The sequence below is a fragment of the Eleutherodactylus coqui genome, chromosome 3 (genome assembly GCF_035609145.1).
Source record: "Eleutherodactylus coqui strain aEleCoq1 chromosome 3, aEleCoq1.hap1, whole genome shotgun sequence".
Taxonomy (NCBI): Eukaryota; Metazoa; Chordata; class Amphibia; order Anura; family Eleutherodactylidae; genus Eleutherodactylus; species Eleutherodactylus coqui.
The window spans coordinates 203526852-203552895 of record NC_089839.1 but is presented as its reverse complement, the minus strand read 5'-3'; the positions used below and the strand labels follow the sequence as shown (position 1 = coordinate 203552895).

Sequence of the window (26044 nt, the reverse complement as noted above, 5' to 3'; positions counted from 1 at the left end):
AGAGAGAGAGAGAGAGAGAGAGAGACAGAGAGAGGGGGGGAAGCTGTTATTCCTTTGTGGTATCCCAGTGCGGAGTGAAAGAGAGAGAGAGTCTGATATATTAGTGTTGTAAGAGAGTCTGATATCCCAGTGTAGAGAGACAGAGAGAGGGTCTGATAACCCAATGTGGGTAGAGAGTTTAATATCCTATTGTGGACAGAAAGAGAAAGTCTGGTATGCCAGTGCGGAAAGAGAGAGGGGGGGGGGCCTGTTATTCCATTGCGGAGGGAGAGAGGCAGAGTCTAGTATCCCAGTATGCAGAGCGAGAGAGTTAAGTAATCCAGTGTGTAGAGAGAGAGAGTCTGGTATCTCAGTGTGGAGAGAGAATGATATTCTATTGTGCAGAAAGAGTTTGATATCCCAGTTTGGAAAACGAAAACGTCTGATATCCAGGTGTGGAGAGACAGAGAGAGAGTCTGATATCAAGGTGTGGAGAGCGAGTCTGATATTCCAGTGTGTGTACAGAGACTGATATCCAAGTGTGGAGACAGAGAGTCTGATATCCAACTGTGGGGAGAGAGTCTGATATATCATTGTGGAGAGAGAGGGGACCCTGTTATTCCAATGTGGAGGGAGAAAAAGTCTGGTATCCCATTGTAGAGAGAGAAAAAGAGTCTGATATTCCAGTGTGGAGAGTCTGATATTTCAGTATGCAGAGAAAGAGAGAGAGATGGCCTAATATCACATTGTGGAAAATGAGATAGGGCCTCATATCCCAATGTGGGGACAGAGAATCATAGATTCATATCTCAGATTTATTCCATTGCAGAGAGAGTCTGATATACTAATGCTGAGACACAGTCTGATATCCTAGTGTGGAGTGTGATATTTCAGTATGCAGAAAAGAAAAAAACAGAGAAGGCCTAATATCGCATTGTGGAGAGTCAGAGAAAGAGAGGGCCTGATATCCCAGTGTGGAAAATGAAAGCCTGATATCCAGGTGTGGAGAGAGAGTCTGATATCCCACTGTGGAAAGAGAGTCTGCTATTCCAGTGTGGAGAGAGAGTGAGTCTGATATTCCTGTGTGGAGAGTCTGATATTTCAGTATGCAGAGAAAGAGAGAGGCAGCCCAATATCCCAGTGTGGAGAGAGACAGAGTCACATATGCCAGTGTCAAGAGAGAGAGAGAGAGAGAGAGACTGCTATTCCATTGTGGGGAGAGACTGTCTGGTATTCCAGTGTGGAGAAAAAAGAGAGAAAGAGTCTGATATATTAGTGTGGAGAGAGTGTCTGATATCCCATTGTGAACAGACAGAGAGAGGGCAGAGTCTAGTATCCCAGTATGGGGAGAGAGCTAAGTAACCCAGTGTGGAGAGAGAGAGTCTGGTATCCCAGTGTGGAGAGAAAGAGTATGATATCCTACTGTGCAGAAAAAGTCTGATATCCCAGTTTGGAAAGAGAGAGAGTCTGATGATCCAGTGTGGAGAGAGAGAGAGTTTGATATCCCAGTTTGAAGAGAGGGAGTCGTATATTCTAGTGTGGAGGGAGAAAGAGACTGATATCCCAGTGTGGAGAGAGAGTCTTATATGCCAGTGTGGATAGAGAGAGTCTTATATCCCAGTGTGGAGAGAGAAAGTCTGCCATCCCAGTGTGGAAAGAGAGGAAGTCTGCTATTCCAGTGTGGAGAGAGACAGTCTGATATCCTAGGGTGGAGACAGAGTCTGTTAGTATGCAGAGAAAGACAGAAAGGACCTGATATCCCATTGTGGAAAGACAGACAGGACCTGATATCCCATCGTGGATAGAAAGAGTCTGATATCCCAGTATGGAAAGGGAGAGTCTGATATCAAGATATAGACAAAGATGGCTTGATATCCAGGTGTGCAGAGAGAGAGAGAGAGTCTGATATCCATGTGTGCAGAGAGAGTCTGATATCCAGGTGTGGAGAGACAGAGAGAGAGTCTGATATCCAGGTGTAGACAAAGATGGCTTGATATCCAGGTGTGCAGAGAGAGAGAGAGTCTGATATCCATGTGTGCAGAAAGAGTCTGATATCCAGGTGTGGAGAGTGAGTGAGTGTGTGTACAGAGAGAGACTGATATCCGAGTGTGGAGACAGAGAGTCTGATATCCCACTGTGGAGAGAGAGTCTGATATATCACTGTGGAGAGAGATAGAGTGTCTGATATCCCAGTGTGGAGAGAGAGAGTCTTATATTCTAATGTAGAAAGAGAGAGAGACAGGTGGGACCCTGTTATTCCAATGTGGAGGTAAAAAAAAGTCTGGTATCCCAGTGTGGAGAAAGAAAGTCTGATATTCCAGTGTGGAGAGAGTGAGTCTGATATTCCTGTGTGGAGAGTCTAATATTTCAGTATGCAGAGAAAGAGAGAGAGACGGCCTAATATCACATTGTGGAGAGAGAAAGAGAGATAGAGCCTGATATCGCAATGTGGGAATAGAAAATCATAGAATCATATCCCAGTGTTATTCCATTGTGGAGGGAGAGAGAGTCTTGTATCCCAGCGTTGAGAGAGAGAGAGTCTGATATCCTATGTGGAGTTTGATATTTCAGTATGCAGAGAAAAAGAGAGAAGGCCTAATATTGCATTGTGGAGAGACAGAGAAAGAGAGGGCCTGATATCCCAGTGTGGAAAGAAAGGGCCTGATATCCCAGTGTGGAAAGAGAGAGCCTGATATCCAGGTGTGGAAAGAGACAGAGGGCCTTGTATCCAGGTGTGGAGATAGAGAGTCTGATATCCCACTGTGGAAAGAGAGTCTGATATTTCTATTTCAGTATGCAGAGAAAGAGAGAGGCGGCCTACTATCCCAATGAGAGAGAGAGTCACATATCCCAGTGCGGAGAGAAAAAGAGAGAGAAAGAGAGTCTGATATATTAGTGTGGAGAGAGTCTGATATCCCAGTGTGAAGAGACAGAGAGAGAGGGGGGGGGGGTCTGATATCCAAATGTGGGTAAAGAGTTTAATATTCCAGTGTGGAGAGAGACAGAGCCCAGTGTTATTCCAGTGTGGAGGGAGAGAGACAGAGCCCAGTGTTATTCCAGTGTGGAGGGAGAGAGACAGAGCCCAGTGTTATTCCAGTGTGGAGGGAGAGAGACAGAGCCCAGTGTTATTCCAGTGTGGAGGGAGAGAGACAGAGCCCAGTGTTATTCCAGTGTGGAGGGAGAGAGACAGAGCCCAGTGTTATTCCAGTGTGGAGGGAGAGAGACAGAGCCCAGTGTTATTCCAGTGTGGAGAGAGAGAGCTGAGTAACCCAATGTGGAGAGTGAGTGAGTCTGCTATCCCAGTGTGGAGAGTCTGATATCCAAGTGGGGGAAGGAGGGGGGGGGGGAAAGAGAGAGTCAGATATCCCAGCAGAGAGAGAGAGAGTCTGATATCCCAGAGTGGAGAGAGAGCTAAGTAACCCAGTGTGAAGAGAGAGAGAGACTGATATTCCAACGTGAAAAAAGAGAGAGAAACCTGCTGTCACTGTGTGGAGAGAGGCCACCTTGGTGGAGGGAGTGAGATGCACCTGTCAGTGACACTGTTGGCCTCTCGAGCGGTTGTGCTATCAGCCAATGAACATCTGCGGTGGTGAAAGGCTCTTACCTTCGGTGGGAGAAGTCTTTAATCGCCTGCACAATCCTTCCGAGTCCCCAAAAGATTCCTTAATCTTAACCACGGCCTCAGTTCCCCGCAGCTCCATAAGAGAGCGCAGTTCCTCGAGGGAGCACCCGAATTCAGCTGCATGATTGGCCTCATTTCTTTGGTTCTTGGAGTAGAAATCACTATTGCTCATGTCACCCATCACCTTGTGTTTTGCAGCTGGGACAAGATATCCGCAGTATTGTCAGAGATGGAAATCCTAGCGCTTTCAGTGCGTGACGGTCAGCCAGATGGCATAAACCAGGGTGGAAGAACACAAGGTGCCCGCCAGGTGACCGTCTCCTTCTTGCGTGGACACTTTCAAGGCTGCAGCATAAAAACTTCTTTCCATTTACTGAATGCCATCGCGCTGGACTCCACCATCACCCGATGCAACGTCATCTCCTCTGCTGAAAGACAAACACAACGACATTCAGAAGCTGCAAACGTCGCCACGAACCCCCCGAGAAGCCATCGCTCTACGGAGTCTCCGCTACTACAGCGTGCAGAGCTGATGCTCGGTGTTCAGCAGCGCTCTCAGCTAGATGAGATGTCTCATGTATATTAATAAGGAGACATCCGTCCCGCAGCCTGAATTACGTGGGCAAGTTTACACTGCACATCAATCTTTCATTTCAGCAGAGACACAGAATGAGGCAAAAAGAAGCAAAAACATAAATAATGCAGAAACTCCGACATGTCATATGTCAGGAGCCTGTCAGCCAGGGGCAAGAGCGGCACAACTGCCCCACGTCATATATCACAAATACAATAACCAGGGGCAAGAGCGACACAACTGCCCCACGTCATATATCACAAATACAATAACCAGGGGCAAGAGCGACACAACTGCCCCACGTCATATATCACAAATACAATAACTAGGGGCAAGAGCGGCACAACTGCCCCACGTCATTATCACAAATACAATAACCAGGGGCAAGAGCAGCACAACTGACCAACATCATATATCACAAATACGATAACCAGGGGCAAGAGTGGCACAACGGCCCCATGTCATATATCACAAATACAATAACCAGGGGCAAGAGCGACACAACTGCCCCACGTCATATATCACAAATACAATAACTAGGGGCAAGAGCGGCACAACTGCCCCACGTCATATATCACAAATACAATAACCAGGGGCAAGAGCGACACAACTGCCCCACGTCATATATCACAAATACAATAACTAGGGGCAAGAGCGGCACAACTGCCCCACGTCATATATCACAAATACAATAACCAGGGGCAAGAGCGGCACAACTGCCCCACGTCATATATCACAAATACAATAACCAGGGGCAAGAGCGGCACAACTGCCCCACGTCATATATCACAAATACAATAACCAGGGGCAAGAGCGACACAACTGCCCCACGTCATATATCACAAATACAATAACCAGGGGCAAGAGCGACACAACTGCCCCACGTCATATATCACAAATACAATAACCAGGGGCAAGAGCGACACAACTGCCCCACGTCATATATCACAAATACAATAACTAGGGGCAAGAGCGGCACAACTGCCCCACGTCATTATCACAAATACAATAACCAGGGGCAAGAGCGGCACAACGGCCCCACGTCATATATCACAAGTACAATAACCAGGGGCAAGAGTGGCACAACTGCCCCACGTCATATATCACAAATACAATAACCAGGGGCAAGAGTGGCACAACTGCCCCACGGCATATATCACAAATACAATAACCATGGGCAAGAGCAGCACAACTGCCCAACATCATATATCACAAATACGATAACCAGGGGCAAGAGCGGCACAACTGCCCAGTGTCTTATATCACAAGTACAATAACCAATGGCAGGAGCGGCACAACTGACCAATGTCATATATCACAAATATGTCAAAAAGGGGAAGAGCAGCACAATTGTCCCATGTCATGTATTACAAGTATGTAAAAAGGGGCAAAAGCAGCACAACTTCCCTATATCATACATCACAAGCTTATCAATCAGGGGCAAGAGCGCCGCAACCGCCCACTGTCATATATCACAAGTACAATAACTAAGGGTAAAATTAGCACAACTGCCCCACGTCATATATCACAAGAACAATAACAATAAGCAAGAGCGGCACAACTGCCCAATGTCATATATCACAAGTACAATAACCAGGAACAAGAGCGGCACAACTGCCCAATGTCATATATCCCAAATACAATAAACAGGGGCAAGAGCGGCACAACTGCCCCATGTCATATATCAAAAATACAATAACCAGGGGCAAGAGCAACACAACTACCCAGTGTTATATATCACAAGTACAATAACCAGGGGCAAGAGCGGCACAACCTCCCCATGTCATATATCACAAGAATCTTAACAAGGGGCAAGAGAAGCACAACTGCCCCACAACATATATCACAAATATGTCAAAAAGGGGAGGAGCAGCACAATTGTCCCATGTCATATATAACACATATAACAACGAGGGGAAAAGCAACACAATTACTCTATGTCATGTATTACAAGTATGTAAAAAGGGGCAAAAGCAGCATAACTGCCCCATATCATATTTCACAAGCTTATCAACCAGGGGCAAGAGCGGCACAACCACCCATTGTCATATATCACAAGTACAATAACTAAGGGTAAAATTAGCACAACTGCCCCACGTCATATATCACAAGAACAATAACCATGAGCAAGAGCGGCACAACTGCCCAATGTCATATATCACAAGTACAATAACCGAGGGCAAAAGCAGCAAAACAACCCCAAAACATACATTCTCAAATATGTACAAAAGGGAAAGAGCAACACAACTGCTCCATGTCATATACCTCAAGGATGTAAAAAGGAGCAAGAGCAGAGCAACTGCCTCCCATCAGATATCACAAGCTTAGCAAGGGGCAAGAGCAGCACAAGCGCCCCATGTCATATATCACAAGTACAACAACCAAGGGCAAAAGCAGCAGAACTGCCCCAAGTCATACAGTACATCACAAGTATGTCAGCAAGGGGCAAGAGTAATACAACTGCCCCATGTCACAAGTACGGCAACCAAGAGACAGGTACCTCTGTACCTTAGCTCTCCCTAGTGATACATCTGTACCTCAGCTGTCCAGCGATACCTCTGTATCTCAGTTCTCCAGTGATACCCTGGACCTCAGCTCTCATCAGTGATATCTATGTATCTTAGCTCTTTCCAGTGATACCTTTGTATCTCAGTTCTCTAGTGATACCTCCATACCTCAGCTCTCGCCAATGATACCTCTGTGGCTCAGCTCCCCAGTAATACCTCTGTATCTAAGCTCCCCAGTGTTACGTCCGTACTAAAGCTCTCCAGTGATATGTTTGTACCTCAGCTGCCCAGCGATACCTCTGTACCTCAGCTCCCTAGTGAAACATCTGTACCTCAGCGTTCACCAGTGATACTTCTGTTTCTCAGCACCGCACTCATACCTCTGTATCTAAGCTCCCCAGTGTTACTTCTCTACCTGAGCACTAGTGTGATACCTCTGTACCTCAGCTCTCCAGTGATACCTCTGTACCTCAGCTTTCCAATGATACCTCTGTACCTCAGCTCTCCAGTGATACCTCTGTACCTCAGCCCTCCAGTGATACCTCAGCTCTCCAGTGATACCTCTGTACCTCAGCTCTCCAGTGATACCTCTGTACCTCAGCTCTCCAATGATACCTCTGTACCTCAGCTCTCCAGTGATACCTCTGTATCTCAGCCCTCCAGTGATGCGTTTGTATCTCAGCTCTTCAGTTATAGGTATGTACCTCAGCTCTCTAGTGATACCTCTGTACCTCAGCCCTCCAGTGATACGTTTGTACCTCAGCTCTCCAGTGATACGTTTGTACCTCAGCCCTCCAGTGATACCTCTGTACCTCAGTTCTTCAGTTATACGTATGTACCTCAGCTCTCTAGTGATACATTGTATATCACTGTATACAAGATGCAGGAACAGCACAACTGCCCCATAACATACATCACAAGTATGTCAGCAAGTGTCCTGTCAGCAGATGTACCTCAACTCTTCAGTGATACCTCTGTATGTCAGCTTACCAGTGATACCTCAGCTCCCCAGTAATACCTCTGTACCTCAGCTCTCCAGTGATACTTCTGTATCTCAGCTCTCCAGTGATACTTCTGTATCTCTGCTCCCAGTGATATCTCTGTATCTTAGCTCTCCCCAGTGATACCTCTGTATTTCAGCTTCCCAGTGATACCTCTGTATGTCAGCACCACAGTGATACCTCTGTAACTCAGCTCTCCAGTGATACCTCTGTACCTCAGCTCCCCAGTGATACCTCTGTCCCTTAATGCTTCCCAGTGATACCTCTGTATCTAAGCTCCCCCGTGATACATCTGTATGTCAGCACCCCAGTGATACCTCTGTACCTCAGGTCCCTAGTAATAGCTCTGTACATCAACTCTCACTAGTAATACCTCTGCACCTTAGCGTTCCCCAGTGATACTTCTGTACCTCAGCTCCCCAGTGACACATCTGTGCCTCAACGCTCCCAGTAATACCTTTGTATCTAAGCTCCCCAGTGGTACGTCTGTATGTCAGCACCCCAGTGATACCTCTGTACATCAGCTCTCACCAGTGATACCTCTGTAACTCAGCTCCCCAGTGATACGCCTGTACCTAAGCTGTCCAGTGATATCTCTGTACCTCAGCTCTGCAGTGATATATCTGTACCTCAGCTCCCCAGTAATACCTCTGTACCTTAGCTCTCCCTAGTGATACCTCTGTACCTCAGCTCCCCAGTAATACCTCTGCACCTTAGCGTTCCTCAGTGATACCTCTGTATCTAAGCTCCCCAGTGGTACGTCTGTATGTCAGCACTCCAGTGATACCTCTGTACATCAGCTCTCACCAGTGATACCTCTGTAACTCAGCTCCCCAGTGATACGCCTGTACCTAAGCTGTCCAGTGATATCTCTGTACCTCAGCTCTGCAGTGATATATCTGTACCTCAGCTCCCCAGTAATACCTCTGTACCTTAGCTCTCCCTAGTGATACCTCTGTACCTCAGCTCCCCAGTAATACCTCTGCACCTTAGCGTTCCTCAGTGATACCTCTGTATCTAAGCTCTCCAGTGGTACGTCTGTATGTCAGCACCACAGTGATACCTCTATACCTCAGCTCTCCAGTGATACGTCTGTACCTCAACTCCCCAGTTAGACGTCTGTGCCTCAGCTCTCACCAGTGATACCGCTGTACTTCAGCTCTCCAGAGATACCTCTGTGCCTCAGCTCTCCTCAGTGATATGTCTGTATCTCAGCTTCCCAGTTATATCTGTGTACCTTAGCGTTCCCCAGTGATATGTCTGTATTTCAGCTCTCCCCAGTGATATCTCTGTATCTCAGCTTCCCAGTGATACCTCTGTACCTCAGCTTTCCCTAGTGATGTCTCTGTATCTTAGCATTCCCCAGTGATGTCTCTGTATCTCAGCTTCCCAGTGATACCTATGTATCTCAGCACTCCCCAGTGATATCTCTGTATCTCAGCACTCCCCAGTGATATCTCTGTATCTCAGCACTCCCCAGTGATATCTCTGTATCTCAGCACTCCCCAGTGATATCTCTGTATCTCAGCACTCCCCAGTAATACCTCTGTACCTCAGCTCTCCCCGGTGATATCTCTGTACCTCAGCTCCCCAGTGATACCTGTGTACCTTAGTATTCCCCAGTGATACCTCTGTACCTCAGCTCCCCAGTTAGACCTCTGTACCTCAGCTCCCCAGTGAGACCTCTGTACCTCAGCTCTCCAATGATACCTCTGTACCTCAGCTCTCCAGTGATATCTCAGCTCCCCAGTGAGACCTCTGTACCTCAGCTCTCCAATGATACCTCTGTACCTCAGCTTCATAGTGATACCTCTGTACCTCAGCTCTCCAGTGATTCTTTTGTATCTCAGCTCTCCAGTGATATCTCTGCTCCCAAGTGATACCTCTGTACCTCAGCTCTCCAGTGATACCTCTGTACCTCAGCTCTCCAGTGATACCTCTGTACCTCAGCTCTCCAGTGATACCTCTGTACCTCAGCTCTCTAGCTATACCTCTGTACCTCAGCTCTCTAGCTATACCTCTGTACCTCAGCTCTCTAGTGATACCTCTGTACCTCAGCTCTCTAGTGATACCTCTGTACCTCAGCTCTCTAGTGATACCTCTGTACCTCAGCTCTCCAGCGATACTTCTGTACCTCAGCTCTCCAGTGATACCTCTGTACCTCAGCTCTCTAGCTATACCTCTGTACCTCAGCTCTCTAGTGATACCTCTGTACCTCAGCACTCCCCAGTGATAAATTGTGTACATTGGTACATTATCACTGTATACAAGGGGCAAGAATGGCACAACTGCCCAACACTACTGCACTCTATAAGGCTCTATTTTTTTGGGCGATTTTATTGTGCGTGTTTTGTGCTTTGCGAGACTCACACTACTCATCATCACCGGTTTTGTTTGTATTACTGTTACTCTTGATTGCATCTCTTCCTTTTTTACATGGAGACTTATTGGCATGTGATGGTTGCAGTATAATTGGGGTTACCACCACTTTTTTGTGACCTCAATGCATCCCTATTGGGGTAAGGAGGAGATCTGCTATGTTGGCAAGAATTCTGAATGTCATTTTTCCCCAAAAATAAAACCCTGTCGTATATTAATTTTGACCCAAAGGAGGCACTAGGTCTTATTTTCAGGGTGGTCTTATTTTACTAACCTAGCAAGCACGTCCATCACGACGATCTCTGGAGGTCTGCACTGTTCTTCGGTTCTAGCCGCTCATACATCATCACTTCCTGGTTAAGGGATTCAGAAATCCCGCCTCCAGGAAGTAATGCCTGTGATTGGTTCTCGAGCACCATGCTAAGCCAATAAATGCAGCGCTTGATAAACCAATCACAGCCATCGCATTGGTTCTCGAGCGCTGCATTGATTGGCTGAGCCGCGGCGCTCAAGGGACCAATCAACAGCCATTGCGTTGTAGAGGCAGGATTTATGTATTGGCTAGCTGCCTAATTCCAAAAAAATCAGGGTAAGGCTTATTTTCGGTGTAGGTCTTATTTTCAGGGGAAACACAATAGGAATTCTTAGCATATGTTCACATGGCAGAATCAAGATGGTAACTTGTAGAGAAGATGTGCGTAATGGTAACATGTATGGGAGATGTTCAAAACAGTAACTTGTAGGGGAGATGAGTGAGATGGTAACTTGTAGGGGAGATGAGCGAGATGGTAACTTGTAGGGGAGATGTGTGAGATGGTAACATGAATGAGACATATGCGAAACAGTAACATGTAGGGGAGATGTGCGAGACAAAAACTTGTAGGGAAGATGTGCAAGACGGTAACATGAACGGGAGATGTGCGAGACATTGGATACTCTCCGCCACATACTTTTTACTAACGTCTGATACTCTTCAGCTGGTATTTCTCTCCATTCATCCTGCAAATGTCTTGAGAATTCTCTTATATAAGATAGACAGTGTTCATATTTCCTGACCTAATGTTCCAGTTTGTCACAGAGATGTTCCATAGGGTTCAGGTCAGGACTCTGTGCAGCCAGTTCAACTGTGGAACATCCATATCTTCACACCAATGTAAAAAAATGTTGGGTTTGTGACAAGGCGCGTTGTCTTATTGGAAGTATGGCTGACCATTCCCAGAGTATTGCCACATTGCTGGCAGCACATTATTGTCTAGGATGTCAGGGTACACCTCTGTGTTCATGGTTCTTGGCACTACAACCAACAGACCGAGACCGTGCCACATAATACATCCCCAGACCATAACGGAACCTTCGCCGTACTTACCTGTTGGCACAACACACTCAAACAGAAGTCGTTCCCCAGGAGTCCTCCACACCCAGGTACCTCCATCTGATCTGAAGATGGAGTACAGTTTTTTGTCACTCCATAGAATGTTCTTCTGTTACTCATTTGTCCAATGATGATGCTCCTTGCAGCGCTGTAGAGGGCCGATGCATCTTCTTTGAGAGAACTTGCCAGTCGTATACAGAATAAATGGAGGGAAATACAAGCTTGCACTTTGGTGCAGTTTTAGCCTCACTCTGCAGTCTTTTTTTTATCATAGGCATGTCAGGTGATTCTCTAATTTGCCAGACTGGCTTTTGCCTCTAGTCTTCACTGCAACTTGGCGCACACCAGCAGTCCTCAGAACACACCTCACAGTACACTCTTGTTCTGGGCATCTATGCGCAGAAGCAGCAAACTGGCTGGTCAGCACAAGGATGTCTTTTGTAGATGACCCGAAGACTTTTTTGGCAATGGTCCACAACCACTTGCAAGTTTCATTTGGGCATGGCTTATTCACTGTCACTGTAAGGCTGGGTTCACACTGGACAGATTTGCTGCGGAATTTCCGTGAAGATTGCCCGCAGAAAAATTCCGCATGCGGCTCCTAATCCCGGGATTGGCCAGTAAAGTGGCCAAGTTTTTTCAAAAATGTTGTCCACACGCTGCAGCCAATCCGTTGCGGCCAAAGCGTGCGGAAAATAAAGACACAGCATGTCATTTCTTTTTTTTACACAGCGGCCTCACTCCTCTCTATGGGGAGAGATGGCTGCAGTGGAAATGCAAGCGGCGCTTGCTGCTTTAAAACCCGCAGCTGCAGTATTCCAATGTAATTCTCACAGATTTTTGGTGCAGCCAATCCGCAAGAATCCAGCTGGAAATCTGTCCCGTGTGAACCCAGCCTTAGAACTTGGTCTGTCACCAGTCACCATCTCTAGCTCTGCTCTGCCAGGAGTACCACAGGCCCAATTCTTTTAAAGTCTCAGAGCTTTTTTGTACATATCACTGTAATGTATCTAGGGCAGAGGCGTAACTTGAAGCTTCTGGGCCCCAATGCAAAAGCTGTAACAGGGCCCCCAACTATAAAGCTTTATTCATACTACTAGGCTTACTATATGGAGAAGTTAGGCCTTATGGGCCCCCTAAGGCTTCTGGGCCCAGGTGCAACCGCATCCCCTGCACCCTCTATAGTTACGCCCCTGATCTAGGGTGCTACAGCCCTTTTTCATGCACTATTTGTCCCTCAGGTGGTGCACCTTTATGATAAGTGCTACTCTCTCCCCTCCCCTCAATTTACTGCCAAGAGGTGCTGTAAGCAATATTATATTGCATAACATACTCCTAGTCACATGGGCTGTGCAGTAAAAATCTTAGTGTATCTGCAACGAAATAGCCAGTCAGGATGCTCACACAATGTGTAAATGATCATCATTATCACACCTTTGTAAGCAAAATGCAGGTTGGCAGAGCAAGGACATTACCAACACGGTAATATATATAGCAGTGCAACACGTGATAATGGAGGTCGTTCTAACAGTCAGCTATTCACAGTTCAAGGATATAGCGGTGGGCGGATGGTGTACTGACACCACATCAGTTTCCAACCCTCTTACATTCCAAATAAAAATTGACAAGGGACTTAGCTTTGATCCCCTTCCCTCCCACACCTCCTCTGATCTCCTCCTCCCTTTTATCCCCTTCCCTCAAATACCTCCTCTGGTCCCCTTTCCCCTTTGAATTCCCTCCTTCTTGCACCTCATCTAGTCTCCTTCCCTCTTTAATTACATTCCCTCTCAAACCTACTTTGCTCTCCTTCCACCTTTGATCCTCTTTAATCCTGCATCCCCCCCTAGTCCTCTTCCCCTGTGATCCTTTTCCCTATCGTGACCCGCCTGGTCCCCTTCCCCTTTGGTCCTTTTCCCTCCCATACTCCCTCCTGTCGCCTTGCCTTTGATGCTCTTCCCTCATGTACCCTCTCTGGTCCCCTTCTCTTTGATCCTCCTCCCTACTGTACCCCCTTTGGTCCCCTTCACTTTGATCCCCTTACCTCCCGCTCCTCCTCTGGTCTCTGTCCCCCTTTGATCCCCTTCCCTCCTGCATCTCCTCTGGTCCCATTACCCTTTAATCACCCTCCCTCCTGCACCTCTTTTGCTCCCCTTCCACTTTAATTCCCTTCCCTCCCACACCTACTCTGGTCCCCTTTCGCTTTAATGCCCCTCCCTCCTGCACCACCTCTGCTCCCCTTCCCTCCCGCACCTCCTCTGGTCCCCTTTTCCTTTGATCCTCTTCCCTTTTAACACCTCCTCATCTTCACTCTCAGCATTTAACTTAATAACAGAAGTCTCCAGACTCTTCTCTTCTTCTCACCCTCCTACCTGCATTAGTGACCCCATTCCATCACATCTTGTCCAGTCTCTCCGGCTATCATTAGTCACCTTCTTACAACATTTAACCCCTCTCTTTCTTCTTCTGTCTTTCCATCTTCCATTAAACATGCAGTCATATCCTTCTTACTATAAAAAATGCATCTCTTGACTCTAATCTCCACTTTATCTCCAAACTCCTGGAACGTCTGGTCTACTCTCATCCAACCAGCTATGTCTCTGATAACTCTCTTCTCAATCCCTTACAATCTGGTTTCCTTACTCTGCATTCTGCAGATATCGCTCCTGCTACAGAGTCGAATGATTTTGTGACAGCGAAATTTAACAGTGACTACACTCTACTGCTATAATGAATGGACACGTCAGTGACAAAAGAAGACCCGTCCGCCAAAGAACACGATGGCTGATACTGTCAGAGATGATACTGGCATGGATATCACACAACTAAAAGAAGCAGTGCAAATCCGAAAAACATGGAGGGAGCTCGCCTGAAGGGGCGCCGAGGGTCATGAACGACTAAACAGTTAATAATAATATAAACACTCTACTGATTCTTCTGGATCTTTCTGCAATGTTTGATACTGTAAATCCCTTAAAGAGTAACTAAAGTTTATATTTTTTTCATATATCAATAGTACAAGTGCAAATGAGAAACTTTGTAATAAGTTTTATTACAGAAAATGCCTCTCTCTCCATTTATTGGCCATTTTCCTCCTCTCCCTGCTTTGTGGTGTGCGGCCAATGGGGCGGACCATATCTCTGCTGTGGGGCCCGTGGGATTGGGAGGCCTGCAGGTGTATGGTCCACCCCACCAGATAACTCTTCTGTCCACCTTCCCCTTTAACTCACAATGCTGCTAGACATCACCCAATTCCATCCCCCTGTCTCCTGGTTTCCCTACAGTAATTGCCAGGGAGCAGGAGACGGAAGAGGAGTCAGGCTGTGCTGAGTGTTGAGGGGGGGAATTGTTGACGGTTAGGGCTGCAGACGGGGCACTATACTTTGTGGGGGCATATAAACTTTTAGCCACCATAGATGGAACACTAGTCATTTGTAGAGTCACAAAGGGGGCAATATCACTTTGTAGGGTCACTATTACTTTATAGGGCCACAGGGGGTCACTATTACTTTATGGTGCCACTGGTATTATGTGAGGGGAAATTAAGAGGAGCATTTGGGACAGCTGCAGGGCAAGGAGAGTGCAGAGATGAGTCGTAGCTAGAAGTCTTCCTAGCAAATCAATGTTTTGTTCAACACTATCAGTGTTTGTGGGAGACTTAGAAGCAATCCACAAATTCTTGTAAAGATTAGTCAATACTTATTTAACATATGACAATCTGAAACGTGATAAATAAGTACTGAATAACCTTTGCAAGAATTTCTTCATGCGCTGTAGATTCCTGTATTTGACATCTTCATGGTAGCCTGGGCCCGTATAGAGAAGAAAATGGACAACACCAATCAGAGAAAGCGTCACCTATGATCACTGGACTATAATCACTATCACTGGATGGAGCTGGTATCTGACTAGGGTATTAGTGTATGTTGACGCCACCAGGAATTCCTGGTGGAATCAAGATTGACAGGGGGGTGACGCGCCCTCAACATGATTGGCTGCAGTGGTTGTTAGTATTCAGGTCCTGCAAGGACACTAAAATTCAGAGCAGCCCATTGTGCAAGTGCGTTCTTCGGCTGGCCCACTGAAGGGATAGCACTTAGCTTCCCAGCTGGCAGGAGGGGAGCGGGCATAAGGGCTCACTGACGCGGCCATCGTGACATATCACAGAGGCGGCCGTCGTCTTCGGATGTGTCGTCAGTGCAGTGGGCGTCTGGGCTCACAGTGGCGTCCGCCCTTATCCCACAAGAGATGTGGCCCCGGTATAGTGAGGTGTCGCCGGGGGAGCTTCCGTGAGGCAGAAGAGAGAACCGCCAGCCGCCAGACACAGCTGTTGGTCGGGCCCCAGCAGAGAGGTGACCGCAGTATTCTCATGTGCCACCGAGGGAGCGGCCGTCACCCAGCATAGAGACGGCCAAGCGCAAGACACTGCAGTCCGTCGGCCCCCTGCAGGGAGCATGCAGCCGTCGGCCCGTACGGAGGAGTCAGAGGACGGACAGCAGGGTGCCTTCAGCTGCCGCCCGGGGGCTAAGCATGCCTGAATTGACGGCCTGCCCACAGCACACACAGGCAGCAGTACACTGTGCATTGATTTGTGCGTGTCCTGCACGCAGAAATCAATCCACACTGTGCTGCTAGGACCTTACTACGTTAACGCTATCGGGAGCTAGGGGTGTGACAGGGGCTTAACTCCTGTCAAATCCCTACCTTCCGGTGGCGTCAAGAAACACTAATACCTCTAACTAGTATATGGTGACCACATTGTATAGAGGTTCAATTGCAATCAAAATTATTCATCTCCCACTGCAAAATAGGTTCAGCTACAGTCACACTAGCATTTTGTCGACAGATACAGTTTTACTAAAAATGGGAATCAACAAAATGGAAGTGAAATGGAAAGCATTCCTTCCGTTTTTTGGCTAGGGTCCTAATTTCAGATCTCACCAAGGAAAACATCTACAAGGACTTTGAAAAACTCCAAACAGATGTTGTCATTGGTCAGATTTGAACCCCAGTGCAGCAAGCCAACAGTGCTAGCCGCTGAGCCACCATGCTCATTCTTCCTTCTTCAGAGGGTTTTATCGAAGTCCTTGCAGATGTTGTCCATGGTGACATTTGAACCTAGGATCCCAGCACTGCAAGGCAACACTGCTCACCACTGAGCCACATCGATTAAAGAACCATCACCACAGTGTCCTATGGAGAGCACAAAAACTTCCCGTGGTGGGCTAGAAATGAAAAACGAATTGCTTTTTAGTTTCGTCTGTCTCCTATTGACTACAATGCAATAAAAAATGGACTTGTATATATTCTGTTTTTGTAATTAGAAACAAAAGCGCAACAGTCTGCGCTTTTGTTCCGGTGTGAAAAAGGCAAAAAATACTGAAACGGATTGAAACCGATGGTCTTCAACTTCAATACATTTTTTTATGGGCTGCAAAAGGGAAATAAAAACGCTAAGTGTGAAAGTCCATTTATTTGCCGGATTTATAAACTTAATATTATAAGCTGTTTGAAAAAAAATCAAACAATAACAATTTAAGTAGCTCAACACAACTAATGTAACAAGTGTTTTTCTTCCAAATTCACCACAACATGCCACTTTTACTGACTACTGCAGTCTCAGAATGATTCACACCATGAACACAATCCCTCATAAGAGCACACATTTACAAATTAGGTGTTGTCTCAAGCGCACCTGATGCAGCTAATCAAGGGCTTGGTTTCATTAGTTGCATCAGGTGTGCTTGATATAAAACATATCAAATATCGGGGTTGACTGTGACGTTTGAGTGCATGTTAGACATATAGTTAAGTCAAGACAGTGGTCCAAAAAATGAATTTAAATGAATGAGATGTAGATTTGGTGTAAATTTTGCCCCAGAATCCATGCCAAGATCAGTTATATGAACATACACTTAGTTTGCAAATGGAAACCTCAGTGTCTGCTGCCACCAAATCTTAAGCCCCTTTTACATGGGACAGCACATTACCCTATTATAGACAATTAGGCTATTCACACGGGTATTTTTTTTACAAGGAACGATGGACCGTGTGAAAAAAAAATCACAACATGTCCTATTCTGGGCAGTATCACAGACTAGAACTGGACATGCAATGTCCACTCCACGTGGATATCGGCCAGCACATATGCTTGAGTGTATGGGGCCTTATACCCCCCATAATCTGAACCTTCCATTTTCTTGTATCCATGACTTCTACCAAGCTGCACCAATTCCCTGGATTGCACTACCCCAGACAATCAGGTTATCATCACAATATCTAGTTTTAAGTGAACTCTAAAAACATCTCTTTAGGGAGACTGATCACATCCCCTAATGTAACTCTTCTCCATTTACCCCTCTTCCCACTCAGAACCTCTTCGCATCATTCAGCAGTATGGGATTTTTCAGAGGATTGTCTGAAAAGCACGAGCAGCTCCAACTTTTCTACTGTCCGCCATCCAGAGACAGGAGGCGCCATTGTTACACCCCTGTGTCCGTCCAAACCATTTAAAGGTACTTGGCTGTAGGACATTTAGTCTCATGGCGCCCATTACATTTACTGCATTTGTCATCCACCCACCACCACCTCCGTTTGCAATGGAGTCGTGAACGATAAAACTGTTACGGAGTGGAGCCGGGTTGTCTTTAGTGACTAAATACAGATTTAGTTTTTACACTGACGACGGAAGTGTTTGTCTGGAGACCTCAGGGTCAGCACCTCAATACTGCTTTTGCTGTGGAGCGACACACTGCCTCCACTACTGGTGTGATGGTCTTGGGGGCATCGCATACAACAGTCGGTCCCCCCTAGCAGGGGTACGAGGGGCAATGACAGCTCAGCGATATGTTCAGGACATCCTGCAGCCACATAGATAATGGTCGGCCGCACACAAGAGGGTAACAGAAATGTCTCCACAACATTGTCACACTTCCGTGGCTGCCCGGTCAACAGATTTATCACCAATAGAACAAGTAAGGGACTGTCTGGGACACCAACTTCGATAGCCTACGTGTTTGCATGATCCAGGAGCTCAGTTACAGCAAATGTATGCCTCCATGCCCGCCCGTATCACATCTTGTATCCCAGCTAGAAGCGGTACAACAGGGTACTAGAGCCTCCATGTTCGCCTTTATCACATCCTGTATCTAAGCTAAAGGGCGGCCCAACAGGGTACTAGAGCCTCTCTTCAAAGGGGTGAGTTTTCTGCAATAAACATCCTTTTGCTCTGACATTGTAATCACTTACTTATATCAACATTACAATCACACAGAGAAAGTTTCATCCCATTCCGACAACTTCTAGGGGAGGGATTGGTTTTGACAATGAGTGTATTATGCGTGTAAAAAATACACATGTAATACTGAGTACAAATACTCCCGTGTGAATGAGCCCTTATAAACGGCCCTTTGGAGGCAACCATAATGATGATGTTGCCCTCGGTGAAAAGGACTTTGGCATCCCTGGTCTAATGCAATGTGTAAATATCACAACTCCCCTCATGGATAGTATAACGCCTACTGTTACGAGCAAAGCGGTCTTGCAGACATTGCACGGTGCTGGTCAATGCATTATAAGGCCTGCAGCTCCTTCTCCCTGTGGTCTCAGATGTGAGTTCTTGGAGCACAATTGCTGGAAGATGATTGTGATCATCAGGCTACCTGGGGACACCTTCACACTGTCTCAGATCTGTTACTGGAAAAACAAGCGCAGGCCGAATGTTCCATCCACAGCTGTCACTTTCTGCACAACGGCGGAACTAGCAATTCCCAGAAGGACGCGACAAAAGAAAAACAAGTCTCCCCTAGGAATTGAGAGCTAAAAATACAGAAGGGCCATATGAGAAGGCCTCTCCAGACCCTGCTGAGCTCCATCATCATCATCAAGCAGGTACTCAGCGTCACTCACTTCTCTTACTGGGACTCTTCCCAGGACACTTGCGCACCACAGTGACCATGTCTGGACTGGTAACCGTCTGTCACATCTGGTAACAAAGTCTGAACAGTATTTAATGGTTTCTCACTTATCAATGATACCGCCATGATACCACTGTGCTATGGGGGCAGCTGTGCTCCTCAGAGTATGGCATGTACCAAGCACGTGTGAAGTAATGTTCTCCTTCTATCATCCCCTCCAGGCTGAACAATCAACCGGTGGGTGGGGTAAAGCCTACAAATAGTGTGGAGCGCACGCTGCTGAGGAGACGAAGATGGAAATCTATTGAATTGTACATGAGCGTAGCGGTAACACTGATGCTGTGATGACCTTCTCACAGGATCTACTCTTTCACGTTGCCCAGAATATATTTACCACTGCGTGCAACCTGAGCATTCCCACAGTGAACCCGAGCTGTGAAAACAAAGAGTTACCATGGCTGCACCACACACGATACTGACCTCAAAAGAGCTTTCAGAAAGCCCAACAGCGACAGAGACCAAACACAATACCTCAAGAGAGACCCCAAATCCCCCTCACTATGTAATATAAGACAGAAGAACCTATATGACTACAGCCTCCGCACTATGTAATGTAAAAGAACACAGCCCATATTCCTACAGCCTCCACACTATGTAATGTAAGAGAACACAGCCTATATCCCCACAGCCTCCGCACTATGTAATATAAAAGAACACAGCCTATATCCCTACAGCCTCCACACTATGTAACGTAAAAGAGAACAGCCCATATCCCTACAGCCTCCACACTATGTAATGGAAAAGAGCATAGCCCATATCCCTACAGCCTCCACACTATGTCATGTAAGGGAACATAGCCTATATCCCTACAGAATCCTCCCTAAGTAATATAAGATAGAATATATATCCCAACAGCCTCCGCACTATTTAATATTAGAGAGAACAGCCTATATCCTTACAGCATCTGCACTATGTAATATTAGAGAGAACAGCCTATATCTGTACAGCATCCTTGTTACATAATATAAGAGAACACAGCCTACATCGCTACAGCCTCCACACTATGTAATGTAAGAGACCAACCTATATCTCTACAGAATCTTCACTATGTAATATAAGAGAGAACAACCTATATCCCTACAGCTGCCGCAATATGTACTATAAGAGAGAATAGCCTATATCCCGATAGCCTCCTCACTATGTAATATAAGAGAGAACAGCCCATATCCCTACAGAATCTTCACTATATAATATAAGAGAGAACAACTTATATCCCTATAGCCTACGCACTATGTATTATTACAAAGAACAGCCTATATCCCTAAAAGCTCTGCACTATATAAAAGACTAGCCTATATCCCTACAGCCTCTATACTATGTAATGTAAGAGAGAACAGCCTATAATCCTCACAGCCTTGGCACTATTTAATATAAAAGAGAACAGCCTATATCCCTACGGATTCCTCACTATGTAATATAGGAAAACATGGCTTATATCCTTATAGCCTCCACACTATGTAATATAAGAGAGAACAGCCTATATTCCTACAGCCTACTCACTATGTCACATAAGAGAAAGTAGCCTATATCCCTACAGCCTTCGCACTATGTAATATAGAAGAGAAGACAGCCTATATCTCTTCAGCCTCCTCACTATGTAATATAATACAGAACATAGCCTATATATCTACAGCCTCCTCCCTATGGCATATGGCAGTACAGCCTAAATCCCTACAGCTGCCTCATTATGTAATATATGACAGAACAGCATATATCTCTACCATCTCCTCACTATGTAATATGACAGAAGACATTCTATATTACCACAACCTCCTCACTATGTAATATATGACAGAAAAATGTATATGCCTACAGGCTCAGTGTGTAATATATGACAGAGCACAGCCTATATGACAACAGTCTCCTCACTATGCAATATAAGAGAGAACAGTCCATATCCATACAGCATGTAATAGAAGAGAGAATACAGCCTACAACCCTACAGCTTCCTATGTAATATATAAAGAACGCAACCTATATTCCTACAGCCTCCTCACTATGTAATATGAGACAGAACAGCCTACATTCCTACAGACTCCTCAATGTGCAATATTAGACAGAACACAGCCTACATCCCTATGTCCTCCTCGTTATATAATATAAGACAAAACACAGACTATAACGCTACAGCCTCCTCACAGCCTATATCCCTAAAGCCTCCTTGCTACGTACTATGTGAAAGAACAGCCTATATCCCTTCAGCCTCCTCACTATGTTATATAAGAAACACAGCCAATATCCCTCCAGCCTTCTATGTAATATGAGAGAACACAGCCTATATCCCTACAGACTCCTCACTATGTAATATAAGAGAGAACAACCTATATATCCCTACAGCCTCTGCACTATGTAATATAAGAGAGAACAACCCATATCCATACAGCATCCTCACTATGTAATATAAGAGAACACAGCCTATATCTCTATAGCCTCCTCACTAAGTACTATATGAAAAAACAGCCTATATGCCTAGTTTCCTCACTATGTAATATAAGAGAGCAGCTATATCTCTACAGCCTCCTATGTAATATAAGAGAAAACAACCTATATCCCTACAGCCTCCTCACTATGTACTATATGACAGAACAGCCTATATCCATACAGCCTCCTATGTAATCAAAGAGAGAACAGGCTATATCTGTACAGCATCCTCGTTATGTAATATAATAGAAACACAGCCTATAACTCTTAAGCCTTCTCACTATGTAATATAAGAGAGAACAGTGCATATCTGTACAGCATCCTCACTATGTAATATAAAAGAGAACAACCTATATCTGTAATATGAGAGAACAGCCTATATTGCTACAGCCTCCTCACGCTCCACTTTTACTTCTCAAACCGTGACCCATGATTCCCCATCCCCCTGCAGACAGGCATTTTCTAATCCTCTTCACCTGATTTCCTCGCTGCTGCACACCTGACAATATTAGGCTTGACATGACAGTGTCAGCGCTCTATAGGAGCGTCCTACCATGTGACATAGACTTCCTGCATTCTGTAAGCCAATGTCTTATGACAAGATACCACCATGGGAATCCCAGAGCAAGCACAGTATTTTCATGACTGCAACAAGGTGAACATTTTATGATTGTCAAAGGAAATCTTGTTAGTAGCCATCTTGAATCAGAATAAGGACACTGCAATTCTCCTGAATCTTTGGCCAGAGCAATCTCATGTGCATGAAATAGCATAGAGAGTGCAGATGCTGCCTCCTGGTCCACTACACCTATATTTCTATAGCTTATAGCTCATAACAGAACAAAGCCTTCGAACACCTGCCCCAACACACCTGTCCAGTAAACTGCTCCAGTTCACCTGCCCCAGCACACCTGTTCAGTACAGCTGTCTTAATATACCTGGCCCAGTATATCAGTCTCAGCCCAACTGCCTTAGCACACCCGTACAGTAGAGCTGCTCTAGCTCAAATATAGTGGCCTCAGCACACCTACCCCAGTATACTGGCTTCTCACACCTGCTCTATCACACACATATCCAGTATAGCTGCCTTAGCATATCTGCCCCAGTATACCAGCCCCAGCACACCTGTCCCAGTACACCTGTCCCAGTATACTGGCCTCAACAGACCTGCTCTAGCACACATATCCAGTACAGCTGCCTTAGCATATCTGCCCCAAGTATACCAGCCCCAGCACACCTGTCCTAGTACAGTCTCTTAGTGGTTTCCAGACATGGACTGTTATGTAGTAAATGCATTGCCTGGAGAAGAATAAGAAGCCACACACAAGATTTTATCCTGCTTTCTGTCCCATGTGCCACCTCAGTTGCACCGTACCTCGCCTGGGCAGAAGACTCTGGTCTTTAATCTGTGGAAGGAACCTCATACAATAAACATGGAGTTCTGGACTGCTAACTGAGAAAACAGTACAATGGCCTGAAGCAGGTGAAGAACCAGAAGTGAGGACGCCTGTGTAGTAATCCTCCACAGCTGTGTTTTGTCATAGGCAACAGTGACAACTGCACCCACTTAATCCTTATGATGTGTAAACAAGCATGTAATAAGCTGAACGACATCCGCAATGTCAGAGCAAAGACCTATACTGACCACTAGTGATATCATACTGGAAGAGCCAGAGAATACATGCAGTGTATATATACATAGTATTTGATCCATATACACTCATTGTCAAAAACCAATCCCTCACCAGAAGTTGTTGGAATGGAATGAAACTTTCTCTGTCTGATTGTAACACTGATTATTATATATTATACGCTGTAATTCTATTACAATATCGGAGCAAAAGGAGAATTTATTGTGGAAAACTGACCCCTTAGTGGAAGGCGCTAGTACCCTGTTGTACTGCCTCTAGGTTGGATACAAGATGTGATACAGGTGGGCATGGAGGCTCCAGCACCTTGTTGTACCGCCTCTAGCTTGGATACAAGATGTGATACAGGTGGGCACGGAGGCTCCAGCACCCTGTTGTACCGCCTCTAGCTTGGATACAAGATGTGATACAGGCGGGCATGGAGGCTCTAGTACCCTGTTGTACCGCCTCTAGCTTGGATACAAGATGTGATACAGGTGGGCACGGAGGCTCCAGCACCTTGTTGTACCGCCTCTAGCTTGGATACAAGATGTGATACAGGTGGGCACGGAGGCTCCAGCACCTTGTTGTACCGCCTCTAGCTTGGATACAAGATTTTGATACAGGTGGGCACGGAGGCTCCAGCACCCTGTTGTACCGCCTCTAGCTTGGATACAAGATGTGATACGGGCAGGCATGGAGGCTCTAGTACCCTGTTGTACCGCCTCTAGCTTGGATACAAGATGTGATACGGGCAGGCATGGAGGCTCTAGTACCCTGTTGTACCGCCTCTAGCTTAGATACAAGATGTGATACAGGTGGGCACGGAGGCTCCAGCACCTTGTTGTACCGCCTCTAGCTTGGATACAAGATTTTGATACAGGTGGGCACGGAGGCTCCAGCACCCTGTTGTACCGCCTCTAGCTTGGATACAAGATGTGATACGGGCAGGCATGGAGGCTCTAGTACCCTGTTGTACCGCCTCTAGCTTGGATACAAGATGTGATACGGGCAGGCATGGAGGCTCTAGTACCCTGTTGTACCGCCTCTAGCTTAGATACAAGATGTGATACAGGTGGGCATGGAGGCTCCAGCACCCTGTTGTACCACCTCTAGCTTGGATACAAGATGTGATACGGGCGGGCATGGAGGCTCTAGTACCCTGTTGTACCGCCTCTAGCTTAGATACAAGATGTGATACGGGCGGGCATGGAGGCTCTAGTACCCTGTTGTACCGCCTCTAGATGGTGGATTGTGTTTTGACAAAGCATGTATACAGCATGTCACAAACCTGCTTACTCAGCTGAGCACTTGTTACAATGTACCACTCTGCAGGTTCTCTCCTGTCCTTAACTCCAGGTTGATAGCTATTACCTACACTGTAACATTACAACAAACCCTCAGCTGTGTGAGTAGGATGGGTGAGGATGGCTTATTAGCCTCTGAAGGTAAACAATGAATACTTGTACGATTGCATACACTTGTCCAGAAATTCGGAACCCACGTCTGTTAGGCTATATTTACATGTGCAATAATAACGCAAGAGTTCTGTGCAATTGCAAGACGTATAGAACTCATGCATTGAAGTAGCCCATTTTTAATCAACATAGGTGATTTTTTGCTCACATCGAGACAGCACGAGATCGAAAAATCACAGCATGAACTATTTTTGGGTGATTCCACTGCAAAAATTACCCATTCTTTCATATGGAGTGTGAAAAAAAAATTGCATTGCATTCACATGCCCTGTGATTTGTATGCAAGTGAGGTGCATTATTTCCCATTTCAACTATTGGAACAAATTGTGATTTTTTTTTTTTAACTTTTTTTTTGCACGCGAGTGAAAAACACATGGGTCAGGAAAGCTATCTTTGCTCCTTAGGAAGAGCACCTAGAAAATGAGTGTGTGAGGAAACTTATAAGGCCATTCATGCTTCTCTGGGTAATATGCAAATAAGGGATTTGAAAAACACATAGTACAGTGATGCAAATTAGATGCTTTTAACATGGAAATGCATTGCAAAAGCCTGAAAATCACAGATCCAATTTTCTCGGATGTATATTGCACTTTCCCATGTAAAGACGTAAGATGTATCATGGAGGATCTGTGCTCAGGTTTCTCATCCTACAGAGCTGTGAGTGAGCTCACCATGCACTGCTATATGTCCCAGGAAGGTCTTGGATTCCCGGAGATAACAGAAGAGCAGTCAAGTGTTACCTCTTATACTTTGGGGCAACACCATCACTTCTACAAAAATAGCCCCTCCTACTCCGTATAATGTATATGTATGGCTTCCTTCTTCTCCAATCTGTACCTGCGGCTCTCTTCTAACCTGTACAATCTGCATCTGCGGTTCCCTCCTACCTTGTACAATCTGTACCAGCAACTCTCCTACCCCATACAATCTGTACCTGCAGTAAATACTACTGGTGTCTTTATATCAGTAACTAGAGATGAGTGAGCATACTCGCTAAGGGCAATTACTCGATCGAGCATTGCCCTTAGCGAGTACCTGCCCGCTCCGAAGAAAAGGTTCAGCTGCCGGCGGCGGGCGGGGAGGAACAGAGGGGAGATCTCTCCCTCTTTT

At 45.9% G+C, this 26044-nt stretch overlaps 1 protein-coding gene across 1 annotated transcript in view; it reads right to left on the bottom strand.

Moving 5' to 3' along the window:
- LOC136621365 (plasma membrane calcium-transporting ATPase 2-like) overlaps positions 1 to 26044 on the bottom strand; it is a 179680-nt gene that overhangs the window by 77283 nt on the left and 76353 nt on the right. Inside the window, exon 2 of the mRNA XM_066596822.1 lies at positions 3584 to 4029. Coding sequence (XP_066452919.1) covers positions 3584 to 3782 — 199 coding nt within the window. The 5' untranslated portion in view covers positions 3783 to 4029. The remainder of the gene's footprint in view (positions 1 to 3583; positions 4030 to 26044) is intronic.